Source organism: Notothenia rossii (genome assembly GCF_949606895.1).
Source record: "Notothenia rossii genome assembly, chromosome: 11".
NCBI lineage: Eukaryota > Metazoa > Chordata > Actinopteri > Perciformes > Nototheniidae > Notothenia > Notothenia rossii.
Window position 1 is genome coordinate 23,497,495 of NC_136910.1, and position 14,645 is coordinate 23,512,139.

A 14,645-nucleotide genomic window follows, 5' to 3' on the forward strand; every position below is an offset into this window, starting at 1 on the left:
AGGAGAAGTGCTCACTATCACAGATTTTTTTCAGATTTGTGAACAATATGAGAGAAATGGTTATTTTGTGTCTATAGAAAATGTTTTAGATCTTTGAGTTCATCTCATGAAAAATGGGAGCAAAAACAAAAGTGTTGCATTTATATTTTTGTTCAGTGTATATATACTGTATGTCCCACATTATTTACCAGCTCAAATGTTTACTATCTCACAGCAGTGGAAAGACAAAGTTTAATCATGATTTATCACTGATTATCATTGTGATTAACACAGCACTAATAATGTTCCCTCTCCAGTCTCCATTATCATTACGTACTAAAAAACGGCCTATATTTACAAACACCAGTTGTGCTTATGTCAAAAGAACTTGAACTGAAACACAGTTTAAAGCTTTCGAAGGCTTGTAGGTGGACATTGCTTCAAAAATATATTGTCAAGCTAATATAAAAAATGAATGTATTTATTGTCGTTTGTTACAATAGGACAGCAACTCGCATTTGAAAATTGTTTGTACAACTATTTAAAAAAGGGGCAGCTAAATGTCATACTGTAGCTGTTCACTAATTGCTGCCATGTTAGTCTTTTTGTTTTGTTGTCACTGAGCTACTAGTGAGCTTTCTTCATATGCTGCCTGATACATTTGTGTATCTTGAATTGTCAGTCTGTGTTGGTGTTGTTTACTCAGCTTATGAATGTACGTCCTCTTATGCCTTTACTACTGTTGATGCTGCAAGTGTCCCTGGGCTGTGTTGGTATGATGTCCAATGCTGGGATCCATGTGCTCTACTCTACCTTAAGCGTCTTTGGGTTGAAGAAAAGCGCTATAGAAATATAATTATTATTACTGTCTGTGTTCCATTTAATGTTAAAACACTTAGAGCAAGCACCCTGTTGCTTGGTAAATAAATGGAACGCACCTGCTGCTTTTACACTGCTATTTTTCTGAGTGATGTCAAACACAATCTAGGCATGTGGTGCCTGATTTTCCCAAATAAATATGTTTTCTGTGGACAAATGACATGTGTGTTCTGTTTTGTAGGACACTCAGATGAACTGATTCATGAGCAGGAACTATGTACAAGTAATTCATTTATTTACAGTTTAAGTACACAAAGACAGTGGCAAATATAAATATGAGAAAGTAAATCTCGCTGATCTGTTTGCTTACATAATTCACTCGATGTAAAGCGGCTGACCGTAGAGGTCAAGGGTCAAAATCCAATATTAGAGGAGCAGCAGCAGGAAGAATGAAGTACAACCATTTCATTCTGAAAGACATGGCAGAGAAGTGTCCAGATTGAAAACAAAACCCCACTGCTGCTGTAGAAGTTCAGCTTTCCTCTCAACAAAGAATGCTTTCTCAAAGTGTTTAAGAGGATTCACAAAGAATGCATTTCAGTACCGATACTGCAGTTTGTCACATTGGTGGTCGATCACTGAACCTCTAATACCAAGAACAGTGACAGCAAGCATGGCGCACAAAAAGTCTTTCACATTCATCTTCCCTGCCAACAGCACGCTCTCTGCAGGGGCCAGCTGATGGGACACTACTTCTAGGCATCTCAAACTCAGGTTCCTAGAGCAAGCCACACCCATCGACAGATGAGCAAACATTTTTACAACATTATTACAAGTAATTCACAGCTTGGAAATTATACAAATAAGAAAAAATGTTTCTCTGTACAGTGAATGGACACCTGGTAAAATATGCTAGATGATGTCCTTGCCCCGTACGTAAAGTGCACTTCCTAGTATGGAAATACTAGAAGGGGAAGCGGGCTCATTGGACCCGGAGCCTGGAGGTGAAGACAGAACATATTGCCGACTAGCGTGTGAACACACAACCTCCATCACCCAACATACCATAGCAGATTAGTGGTACGTTCAGGTGTTCAACTAGCAGTCGAGTCCACACCTGACGCTGAAGGCTCACCCCTAAAACATGCAAAGAAGTACTTTCTTTTTATTTAATACAAATGGCTAAATAGTTACTGAAGAGAGCCCCATCAGTGGTGGTGGCCATCATTAAATCAGGAAAAGTGGTCAGTGGGAATGAAAAGTGAAAAGCATCACACCCCAAAAATTACCTATATTTATTTATAAAATGAAGAGCTGCTGCTTTATTTTTATACACTTTACTGCACAAAAGAAAGATTTTATTGATCAGGTATCGAAGTAGCAGTGGAAATGTGGGGTCCTCGATGACAGATGCTTCTGCAGAGGAAGGAGTCTAAACTCTCATCAGTGAGTCCGGCTTCCATGTTAGCCTCAGACACAGCACTGTCCATTCAGACTCTAGTGGTGGTGGTTTGTTTACGTCTCCTTAAAAAGCAGACGGAGTCTTCCCGACGTCTGGTCACTGTTAAAGGTTCTGGGAGAGGACCAGAGTCTGAATGAGACAGCTGTTCTGAGAGCAGTCAGAAAGCAGTGAGTCAGAAGGTGCTCCCTAGCTGGTAGCTGTAGTTAGGAATATTAGTTAGTAAGAATATTAAGATTGCTTCTTAGTGGAAAGGGCCTGGTCTGCCAGGGTGCATTGTGGGTAGGCTCATCGAGGAGCAAGAAGATGGAGACCAGCGGTCTGTACACCGGACATCATCTGGGGGAAACACAGCACAGGAAACAGGAGGATCAGAAACTAACACACCCCTAGGGGCATTAGAGGAGCAGTGTGTAGGATCTGGAGGCTTCCAACTGAAACCCCCCCCCACCTCTCTCAGACACACCTATTTTGAATAGGTGTGTCTGTTCTGATTACTGTAGGAACATGTCCGTGCAACAGAGGTTTCCCTGAAGAGGAACGGCTCCCTATTCAGTTCTGGATGACTCGTCCTCCACTAACTATTGTTTTAGGTGACGATACACTGATGGAAACATAACACTGATATTCCATTTCCTCTAAAAGATCCCCAGAAGTTACACACTGCTCCTTATAACTTTACATGCATGCTTATCTGTACTGTCACACCTTCTGAATCAACATGTGGGTAGCATCTACATTCATCAACAGTCTAAATGTGTTTTAGAGTCGAAAATTCACCTAAAGCATTTAATACTCACGTTCAAAACGACCCCATTTCTAAACTGGAGTAACAGCTGGTAGTAACTAGAGATTGCTGATTGGTAGCTTGTAACAATATCAGATCATTTTCTGGCTACGGACAATATCAAGCAAAAATAACATCAGTTCTGTCAGGTGAAAAATGGACAGGGAAGGAATACATTTATAGCATTTCATATAGAAACACAAATGTTATATACTGCTGTGATGCAGGGAAGGAACACTAATAGGGTGGGCTTACAGTGCAGCTTACATCAGGCAAAACATTTGCAAACATTTATGAAATTCCAAAACTAGGAGGGTTACGGAGTGAAATGATTAGCGGCTGAGCTCTCAAGCAGCTGCAGCCCCAAGATATAAATGAAGTGGAATGAGCAAAGACAAGAGAAAAAAAACAACTCCTTCATTCTATAAGACAAGGCTCAAAAATACAGTCACAGGAAAAAGATACAAACATATTACTCCTATAAACACATTTTGCGCATTGATAATTGTGGTGTTGCAAACTAACTGTTGCATTACTTGCCCTCTGATATTTAGAGGTGTGTTCAAATTCAGGTTCATGAACTCATCTGGAAAGTACCGTGGAAATAAAAGCAGAATTTGTCATAATTGCTACACCTGAAGTTACAGTTTGTTCACTTCCTGCAGTGGAAAAGGCCTGCATGTTATCCTGGTAGTCATGTTCAGCAAACCTCGAGGACATGTGATGGCCAAAACCTCTTTGAGACACTGTGTATACATAATCTGTTCCTTGGCTTTTTCAAGGAAGCAAAATAAACGTTTTTCCTTTCAGAACATGCTCTCAGCCACAGCCAGGACAAAGCTGAACGCTGACATGCAGATAAGAAGCTTCATATCATGCAGGTGCTTGGTGGAAAGATCAGGGGGGGAGGGGGGGGGGGGATCTGCAGGTGAACATTGGACTGCACCAAGCAAGGGGGGGGGGTTGTAGGAAGGCACAACAACTGTGCAAGCAACAAGCCACAGAGCTGAGTAAAGGGGCATTACGTCACCCATGGGGAGGGAAGAAGGGAGTCACATAGTTGGGCTGTGATGCACTGCGATGCATTTTCCAATCCAGTTCTCAGAGGACTTCCCTGCGCTGCTTGTTATTGTCAGTATCTGACTGTTCAATGATAATGCAGCTGTGATGTCATCGTCAGCAAAGTGGCTGTATAACTGAATAAGGCTGCCCTTAACCAAAGATGTTCCTAGTCAACCAGTAATTGTCACTTCCAGGGGTTAATCGACTGGTGGTCACACGTTCATCATATTTTGATGATTATTAAATATAGATATTTTTTATTTTGGATTCACAAAATGGCTTCATTTCAAGGGCTAAGAAAGAATGTTACAGGTATATTATTCATATATCCGTACAATTGAATGAAATGATCCCACACTTCGGATTTCTTGACATTATTAACAAAAGTACATTTAAATCATGGCACAACTCCCAAATGAAGTTTGAGGGGTTTTCAGGCTGATGCAACAAAACTTGCTTGACTAAGACTTTTTTAGCTGACGAACATTTGGTTGACTATTGGGGGGGCAGCCCTACAGTTTGACGACTGTTCTAGTCTCTCTCTCTAAGCACAGTGGTGAATAAAGCGAGACTCAGCGCAGCCAGGTGTAGAACTGGAGGTTGGAGCCATGCATCCCGGTGTTGTGCAGGACTCACCCAGTGTTGCTGCCGTCACACAAGGACGTGGCGAGCGTCTACTTGGCGTGATGCTCGTAGGGAATACTATTCTGAGGTTGGGGGGAAGGGAGAGAGAGAAGGCCCAATATGTCAAGTCAGAACCCACAGCCTGCACCAGCCCTAACAGCTGGAGGAACAGGACACATGTGGCTGGTGGAACAGCATCAGGACTGTTCTGCTGCTCTGGATCTGAGCACAGTTTGAAGGACTACACATCAGTCTAGTTTAAATCATGTAGACTAAAGCTAATCTTATGAAGTAGCAAGATACAGACTTCCATAAAAGACCAACGTTTATATTACCATTCAAATGTAAATCCAACTGCAAGGTTGGCCTGTTAAGTGGCCTGCCCCACACAGGGGGACTGGCTGTCTACATGATGTGGCCTGCCGACATGGCCACTGTCATACAGATCATAGATCAAAGCCCTTGACTGTGTGTCATTCAAGCTCGGGATAACCTCAGCTCAGGTGAGGTAAAGGACTCTGAGTGTTTAGATAGTTAACTAAGTTCTCAGTGGGTCTCAAACAGTTTGGTCACCCTTTTTATGTAAACACATATTTCCATTTGAGGGTGTCAGTGTTTTTTCATATTGGAAATGGTATATTAATGGTTATGGCCATGATTTTATGATTATTGAAATGTATACAGTTATGTTTCATATAGATGTTCCCATAGATCTAGTCTCTTTATTTTCCCCTCAAAATGCACCAGATTGATGCATTTAACTCCAAAATTAAAAAAAAAAATCTTACCGGGGGAGGATGCCCCCGGACCCCCCTGGAGGATTTGAGGTCCACCCCCACCCCCGGACCCCCCTAGAGGATTTGAGGTCCACCCCCACTTAATATCACATTGATAAGTTCCTAAATATATTTACAATTTGTTTTAAATAGTAACCCATGTCCATATGTTTATTTGTGGGTAGTAGATTTAAACTATAGGGCTATCACTATGGGCCCTGCCTGTACCTGTTCGCTCTGCCATCGCCTGAAAGGTCTACTAACAAGCGACCAACAGAAAGGTTCATGTTGTTGCATGTCACAAAAGGCACATCACCCCAACCCCCACCCGCTACCAACACCCCCCAAGTATATTTCAGATCTTTAATTTACACTTTGGACCAATCCTAATCTGGCACCAACTTCCTCTTCTATCCCACTTCCCCTCTGTTTTTGCTTTAACATATTAACAGTGTGCGAAAAAGCACACGTCCCACCGTCCGGGACGTGTTATTTACAATATCTGACAAGTATATCTTTAAATGTACTTGTCCGATGGACAAGTGAAGTTTTTCGCCCTTATTTATTGACAAATTATTGATAAATTCAGCTTACAAAAGGCAGAACTCATTCGCAAATTGTCCGTGTCCGCCATTGTTGTGGTTTTGCTTGTTGATTCCTAAGGAAATGCATCTTGCCGCTTTCTGTACTGTTAGACGGGGGCTGGGCGGGACGTGTAGCACAGTGGCTGGGTTGTGAAGCAAAACTCGGTTCCGAGTAAGAACAAATAACAATTGTCCGGTATCGGGATTAATAAGAGTTGTGAGGACAGGAGGCGGAGGCCGACCCCCGTGGACCGCGGCTCTCTCTGTCTCTATGCTCCGTATCAGCTGATCGCTGCATGGTGCAGCTCAGTGTCTCTCTCTCTCTCTCTCTCTCTCTTTCTACACACAGCAGATCCGCTGCCCGTTTAACAGCCTTATCTTTGTAAAACTTTCTTAAAAAGGAATACAGATTTGACTTAATGTTTTCATAAATATATTTTTCTCCCAGTTTGTCATGGGACTTATTTTTACCCTCTCAAAGAACTATAATCGAGAACCGAAAAGAACCGGAATTGAAAAGCATAACCGGAATCGTTCAAATCCAAACGATACCCATCCGTATGTGTGATGCAGTAAAATCTTACCGTAAAAACCGAGGGGAAAATGTAAAATACGATGCCGATCGATTTTTCTGGACAAGTGAAAAATGTAAATTGCAAAAAAACTCACTTGTCCATGGACAAGTGCTCTCTAAAAACGTTTTCTTACACTGAAAGTGCCCTTCCAAGCCAATAAGCGTGGACGGGGATTGGGCAACAAGCTGCCCTTACTGACCACGTGCAACAATGTTTTGTGTATATAATGGAATAGTGTACGTTAAATGTAAACATTTCAACTTCTCAAATTAAGACAGACATTTAATTATCTCGTTAACCAGTTAACCCCCGAGCCTGTTTTTCAGGTCTCATGGGCCCCCCTTGGTCGATTTTGATGATTGACACCTCTTTTAAACCGTTAGAGCCAATAGAATCGAGGGCGAGTCCCTAAAATCCATCTAAACATTCCCCATTGGTGAATGAGTGATGCGCAGCCAGAATGCCCCGGAACCAGAAGCTGCAATACACTCTGGTGGTTATCATTAGCAGCTAATATGAAATCTCAGTTTTTGACATAAAAATGGAATGATGGATTATCAGTAAGCATTTCAAAGTGACACAGACACATTGGATTAACCATTGGATTAACCTTCAGCAGCGTATTTATCGTTTTAATGCCATTGAACACGACTTTTGATCAGAATAACAGCTAAGGTGAGACGATCTCCCGTGAATGCACCGTAAAGCTACGTGTTGTGATGTCTGTGTTTGCTTCCCCTGTCGCGAGTTCTGATCGCTCAGTGATGATACTAATACCTATAGAATCTGTGGAATATCAGCTTTAATATGATATTGTGTGTGTGCAGTTACGATAAGTAATAAGGGTATTTTTACCTTGAGTTCTGTGCCAAGTGCGTTAGCATTTTTTCGCTAAGGGCTCATTTAGACGCTTCTTGTGAGACTTGTGTTTTGTTTCAGTAAAAGCGGTTCGTATCGTCAGTTAGCTGAGTTTCTTCCCGTTAAATGGGTATGACACATTAATAGGTTTTTAAATATTAAGAAGCCCTGAGACACAGTTTTGTGAAAAAACACCCCGCAGGCCCCGGATTAGGGGCCTCTCGTGCTTAACAGGTTAAACAACCTATAGATTACATTGTATTTAGGGTCAAATACACATGTTTCTAGTCTAGAAAACAGTTAAGTTAACAGAGTTAAGTGCCTGGATTGGAATTCGGCCAATAAGAAGAGAGCGGGTGCGTCTTCAGGCTTGAGTTTTACCTGTGAGGTGGACATGCGGGAGGTGTCCTGCCGTCCTGTCAGATCTGAGGAGGACACGTTGACAGGAGCTCCGCGGTGCAGGCGCATGCTGACCTTTCTCTCACGCTCCATCCCGGAAACTTGTCGGGGGGACGTGTTCGCTGGAGACCAGAGATCAAACATGAGGAGGGAATGCATGTGGCGATCATAATAAACACTATTTGATCTATTTATTAAAGTTTCTGATACTTCCATCATTAAACAACATTCCTACCGATAACTATCCACACTTTTTACTGCTGATACATTATGGCATACCATTGAAGTCTATACTTTAACATTACAATCCTAACTACACTGCACTGATGGTTTTACCAGTATTTGCATGAGGAACTGACCTGTGTGTGAGGTGGGTGTTAGCGGGGTGGCTGGGGCTCCCTCTACGGCTGCTCGGGGCCGCCCTGATGCAGCAGGGACTGCTCTGGCCCCCGGGGTCCTGCCGTGCCTCAGCCTGTCCTCCCGGTCCCGCCGCTCCCTCTCTGCTTCCTCTGCTGCACGGTTGGCTCCCTGTGTGAAACAAAAAACGAACTAAAACCACTTCCTTCTTTATGGGACAGGTTTGGACCTAGTTGCAGTTCTCGAGAAGCCTTTAAGTGTAAGAGCTCTAGAATGAAAAGTAGGCATGGTAGAAATACACGTGAGTCACTGACAGCGCATGGAGTGGTAAAACAAATGAATAACATGATGTCATTTCCTGTCATCATTCTTCTCATATAGATAAATTACTTTAAACTAAAATCAGTTTTCCCTTTTCTTAATCCGATATAAAATACTAAGATGTCAACACTCCCCAACAAATCAAGACAGGTATCTACAAACCTTTGAGTTTTAATTATAGCTTATATTATACAGTTGAGAATATAATTAGTACTCACAAACTTGAGCATGTTCCAGTCAAACACATAGTCGTAGGAGAAGCCCTGTCTGTGGAACAGGTTCCTGAAGAGCTGCCGGAGGTACGAGTAGTCCGGCTTGTCATCGAAGCGCAGGGAGCGACAGAAGTTCAGGTAGGTTGCAAACTCAGCTGTGGTAGAGAACAAGAAAACACCTCTTAGCTGATGGGATGACCGAGTGACTATGATTGGTCCAAATAATTTTGAAATATCTTAATACTTGTATCAAAAGCCACAACCAATTAAATGCCATGTCCCTTTTAATTCCATTGTTTTATTGAATATGTTTAAAACATTTATTGGGCACTGGCAGTGCAGCAGCAAGTTCTAAGCTGTGTAGATTGTGCACTTAAAATTCATGTTTAAACTTGTGTCAATATGGACATGCTACACGAAACAAAGGTGGTAACTCCCTTCTTTTGAACCTGCCATAAAGTCTAAATATGTGGTGATCCTTAATTTATGATATTCCCAGTCCTTAAGGGGCCACTTTCAAAATGTTGTTGTTCATACAAAATGAATGAAAGTCACGAATGTAAAATCTATTGCTCAATGTCTTCCACACTTGTACAATATGTTCTCTTCTTCCTGCATTGTACACTGTCTTGTAATACGTTGCTAGCCACAAAATGAATGTGAACCAGGTTGTCTCTGCCGAGTTTCCACCTCTTTTTATGTTTGCCAAATAGTTGTATTGCTAACAGGCAGCTGGCCTTTAAAAGATGTTGTGTCAGTATGACAAGTGCCTTATAATGAGCATTAACTGTTACTGAGAATGAACGCTTAGCTTATCGTATACAAGTAAAATCATACTGTTTAAATGAACATTTCCAGTGTTTCCCATCTTTGCTGAGCAAGAGTATTTTGTTAAATGCCTATTACAGATCTAAGCCTGTTGAGTACAGGGATTGAAGCATTACAACGACTTATTAATTTGTGTTTTAGTGTATTTTTTGGATAATTAATATTGAAGGAAACCTAAAACAAGTAGATACTCACAGGGGTATCCCTTGCAAAGAACCTCAATGGGGGTGGACATTTTCTTCTCACTGATCCGCTCATACTTCTGCCTCTTGGTAGCAGCCTTGAGGCCTTGCCAGGGCAATGAGCCGAGGTTAAAATACATGAGAACATAGCCCAGTGACTCCAGGTCATCACGCCTCGACTGTTCTGTAGAGGGGGGCAAAAGACCAAGAGAGGGGTCAATACTGCACTGTAACTTTCCATTCACTGCCTAAGAAATACAACAATGTGTTTAAAGCCTATTCTGAGTGTTTTGTGTGTTATTTACCAATCCCCAGATGTGTGTTGATTGAGGCGTAGCGGGCGGTGCCGGTCAGGTTCTTGTTCTCTCGGTAGGGGATGTGCTGGTGTGTTCTGGCATCGCGATACTTTTTAGCCAGGCCAAAGTCGATGATGTAGACCAAGTTGCCCTTTTTGCCCAGACCCATCAGGAAGTTATCGGGCTTCACATCTCTGTGGATGAAGTTCTTGGAGTGAATGTACTCAATACGACTGATCTGTAAGGGAGGAAAGAGAAAAATAAGCTCACTACACCATCATGTGAGGATATTTGGCAAACTCAATCCCACAGTTCAACCGTCTGAAAGATCCTTCTGTACACTAGCTAAGTCATATTTTGTGGGAGGACAAGGGCCAGATGACAGAGTGATCTTGATAAACATGATGTGAAGAATACCATTGGCCTTTTGAATGGTATTCAATTATTTTTGTCTGTGGACTCGCACCAAATCATGGCATCACATCACCCCGGTCCTCAAAGAACTCCACTGACTCCCCATTTCACACCGCATCCATTACAAACTCCTGGTCCTCACTTACAAAGCCCTCCACCATCTGCCCCCCCCACTACCTCACTGACCACCTCATCCTCTACCAACCACCCCGGTCCCTCAGATCCACCTCAGCTGGTTTGCTTTCCATCCCCAAGGAACAAACTCCGGAGCTTCGGGGATAGAGCCTTCTCTGTGGCAGCCCCGAAGCTCCGGAACTCCCTCCCCCAAGACCTCCGTGAGTCTGAGTCCGTCCTCCTGTTCCAGTCCCGCCTCAAAACCCACCTTTTCAACTCTGTATCCATAAGCTCCCCCGCCCCCCCCCCCTCTCAACCAACTTCCTCCTGACTGCTTTTCTGTTTTGTGTCTGTGTTTCTTTTGTTTGTCTACCCTCCCTCGCAAATGTAAAGCGTCTTTGGGTTTAAGAAAAGTGCTATAGAAATATAATTTATTATTATTCAATTATTTTTGTCTGTGGACAATTAACACAGGGTTGGCTATTTTATCCCCTCCTTTCCAATTTGTGTGTGAATGAGAGGCCATTACATTGCAAACATTGAGGTAGAAAAGCACTATATAAGTGCAGTCATTATTTATTAAATAACTAAACCACAAAAATGTATATCTCGTTGCTGCAAAGATCTATCAGTAATCTTTTTCCTGAAATATATCCAAGGAATCGCCTTCTTTAGGATAAACTCAATACTAGAAAAAGGCTTCTATCTCTTCTGATTAATCGAAATGGAAAAAAATGATATACCAGAAAAATATCTGATATTCTAGTAGCAAGTGAACTGCCCATATGTCTCAATGACGGGACCAAATAAACACTGAAGCCCGGTCTGCTCTCATTTTCAGATGCCCTGGATGAGTGCTGGAAAGTGTGATGCAACCTGAAAGGAGGCTTTGCATCATAAGGTGAGTGTGCGTGTGTGTGTGTGTGTGTGTGTGTGAAAATAGTAGGCGGTCTCACCATCTGATCAGCGAGCAGCAGGACTGTCTTCAAGCTGAACTTGCGAGAGCAGAAGTTGAAGAGATCCTCCAGACTGGGCCCCAGCAGCTCCATCACCATCACGTTGTAGTCTCCTTCTGCTCCACACCACTTTATGGTTGGAATGCCCACTGCAAAAACATAGAAGTAAACGCAATTACAATGGGAAGAACACAAAAATGTCTGGAGAACACCTCATGGTGATGTACTTCACCAAGCTGAAGGCAAAATAGAGGACAAACAATGAAGAAGATAGCAGGAAAAAAAAGTAGATCAAAGTAATGAGGAGGGTGAGGTGGGGCTGATGACATAGAAAGATGGAAATTGAACTCACCTCCTCCTTGCATCATCTTGTAGATCTTGCTCTCGATGTGGAGCTGGGGGTGTTTGGTCTTCACACATTCCAACTTAATGGCCACCTCTTCACCCACTGAAATGTCTGTGCCTGAAAAAGGACAAATGGATTCTCAGTTTACTCGTCTGTAGCCACAATGTTGCATATATAGTTGTGGACACATGCAGCAACTGTCCCTGTAACTCTTCACCACATCTATTAGTTAAGCTGCAACGTTGTGCGCAATCTCTCAATGTGAAATGTCCAAGTGTGCAAGTTGTTTCACAGAAGGAGATTTCTCTAGGACAGGTGTATGGTGCAATTTGTACGACCATCTTAGACAGTTTGCACATCCATTCCGACTGTTTACAAAAGGTGACTGAACCATAAGGTTAAACAGCTGAATAAAGAAAACATTATTATTTTGTGTGAATAACAACTGCTGGGTCCATGTAATTGACCAAACACCAAGTTCTTGTTTCAGCTACAGCACAGTCAGTGAATAAGTCCTGTGTAAATACAGGTTTAGATCAAGAATAGAATCATGTCAACATCTAGAAACCACATTACTGGCTCTGTGACAAGAAATAAGTCCAGTCCTTCAACTAGAGATTTCCCGATCCGATCACGTGATCGGGGATCGGAGCCGATCACGTGATTTTCAAAAGATCTGAAGAAAAAAATCGGGGATCGGGATTTTTGTTTTTTATAAATACTTTTTTTATTTTTTTTATTCAATGTTACAAAACAAAAATGACCATGTTCAAGTCTTAAATTCATCCTGAGGCCTTAGTTTTGGTTTCAAATTACACAACATCATGTATGTGTTGCTTCTTTGGGGCTTGTTTTCATAGACCTGGTTGCTTATTTCTCTCAAATCTGGCAACAGAGTGGGCAGGGTGCAGTGTCTAATTGTAGCAGTAAGCTAACAAGTACTGATAAGTTTTATTTTTGTTTTGATCCAATGCTGCACAACTGAACTGATCCAATGCTGCTGTGAAAAAAATAAGCTATATCCATGTTGGATAGAATAGCCAATTTAAATTAAAAAAAATAACCTTGAGGGACAACTTGAATGCTTTTTTTCCTCTTAATGAATTGCATAAAGATCGTTTCGGGAAAAATCGGTATCGGCAAATTGTCAAAATCAAATGATCGGAATCGGATCGGGAGCAAAAAAAGGTGATCGGGACATCCCTACCTTCAACATCTGCTTTCGACATGACAACATCAAAGTCAAGTTTTAATTAGGTAGAGAAGTTTTCTAAGCCTGCAAATCTAAAGCTATTTTGACTGAGAGATAAATGATGCCTACTTCAAATGGAAAGACCAGTGCTCCCAGTGTTTATTTAATCACAAACACACACATGACTACTGAGCAGTGTTTCCCGCCAGACCTGGGCTGAGGGGGCGTCCACCTCCGAGAGCGGGGGGGGGGGGGGGTGGGGGGGGGGGACGGAGCCTCAGTTTCGCCGCTGCGAGGCTCCGGCGCTCGCAGCTCACGCGCGGGCTCCACTAAAACCGCCCCCCCCCGCGCTCATCGTGTCCAAATCGTGCACGTTCCATGTTGTCCTGTAGCAGGCACCTTCGATGTCGGGGAAACGATCTTCAATACTCCGAAAAGAATCGCACCAGACTCCTTTGCCCCTCCAACAGAGGGATGTCCTTGTCCTTTTTCCTTTTCGTCATTTCAAGCGATAAAAACTCTCGATCTTCTCCCGAATTATTAATATTTTTGGACGCCCTCGGCTCGCGTTCAGGGCATCCCGAGCTGAATAATGGCGTCAAATGACGGCAAGACGCCCCCCTGGCGGAAACGCTGCTAGTGAACAGTAAATAGAATACACATCAAATGAGTAATGCAAACTGAAAGAAGCAGCCTAGGAGAACCACAACAGTTTGGGCTGTGGAAGGTACACTGGTTTCTGCTAATCATGCTTTAATAGCAAAGAAGCCTTTATTGTCACTATGTGTTAGGACTGCTCGATTATGGCAAAAATCATAATTTCGATTATTTGGGTCAATAATTGATATCACGATTATTAAAAAAAGATTATCCATTTACTTTGAAAACATCCATTTATTGAAAAAAAAAAATGTGAACAGTATGTTTTTTAACAGTTGATTACCCTGAAGGTTAAGTATAATTCAACTGAAAAACCAATACAAAAAATAATATTAAAATAAATATTAAAAAAATTATCGTTTTATTTAGATTATGTTGTTTTCATAATCGTTGCAAGCCAAAATCGTAATTGCGATTAAAATACGATTAATTGAGCAGCCCTACTATGTATAAAATACAATGAAATTACAATATGCCCATACAATAGTTGCTTCAAAAACACACATATTCACAAACCATTTTTACAGAAATAAATAAAAAGACAAAAACAAGAAGAAGTACAGTTAAAGTGCTTTTGTTGATTAAATGAAGCAGATGTGCAATACAAAAAAACAAGGCAGTTGTATGATATGAAAGGAAAGGATAAAATAAAATAAAATACTGGTGGCTGTATTCAAATAGATGTAATACAATGACCAGTGATTTTCAGTTGGTGATGTGGGTTGCAGAGTAAAGACAGGGCAGTGCAGCTGCTTTCATAATAAGAACTGCACATTAGCTCACAGATAGCAGGGATAAAGCTAGCTAGCTACCTATCATGCTTTATTTGAAACATATATACTGTA

The 14,645-nt window shown here is 41.9% G+C and overlaps 1 protein-coding gene across 9 annotated transcripts; it reads right to left on the reverse strand.

Moving 5' to 3' along the window:
- Nucleotides 1-1,071: 1,071 nt before the first annotated feature.
- Nucleotides 1,072-12,106, reverse strand: csnk1db (casein kinase 1, delta b). 9 transcript variants are annotated; one of them, XR_013803894.1, is made up of 10 exons: nucleotides 11,955-12,106; nucleotides 11,603-11,751; nucleotides 10,128-10,356; nucleotides 9,836-10,006; nucleotides 8,819-8,967; nucleotides 8,282-8,450; nucleotides 7,905-8,044; nucleotides 4,743-4,808; nucleotides 3,058-3,152; nucleotides 1,072-2,596 (listed from the first exon to the last, which is right to left on the reverse strand). XR_013803894.1 is itself a non-coding variant. In XM_079658576.1 (9 exons), the coding sequence occupies exons 1-8, from the start codon at nucleotides 11,968-11,970 to the stop codon at nucleotides 4,758-4,760; spliced, it is 1,074 nt and encodes a 357-aa protein (XP_079514702.1). In that variant the 5' UTR covers nucleotides 11,971-12,106; the 3' UTR covers nucleotides 1,072-2,596; nucleotides 4,743-4,757. The 9 variants fall into 9 exon arrangements, 7 of the variants coding, with proteins under 7 accessions (XP_079514702.1, XP_079514701.1, XP_079514705.1 ...); XR_013803895.1 differs by having other exon boundaries at nucleotides 3,058-4,808; XM_079658576.1 differs by lacking the exon at nucleotides 3,058-3,152.
- Nucleotides 12,107-14,645: the final 2,539 nt, after the last annotated feature.

Bases quoted from the DNA above. Each gene is read 5' to 3' on its own strand.
- csnk1db (XM_079658574.1), bottom strand. The intron at 8,451-8,818 runs GTGAGTACTAAT...TGTTTCACACAG, and splicing joins ACTGGAACATGCTCAAGTTT to GGAGCCAACCGTGCAGCAGA. The intron at 2,597-7,904 runs GTAAAACTCAAG...TGTTTCCCCCAG, and splicing joins CCCGCATGTCCACCTCACAG to ATGATGTCCGGTGTACAGAC.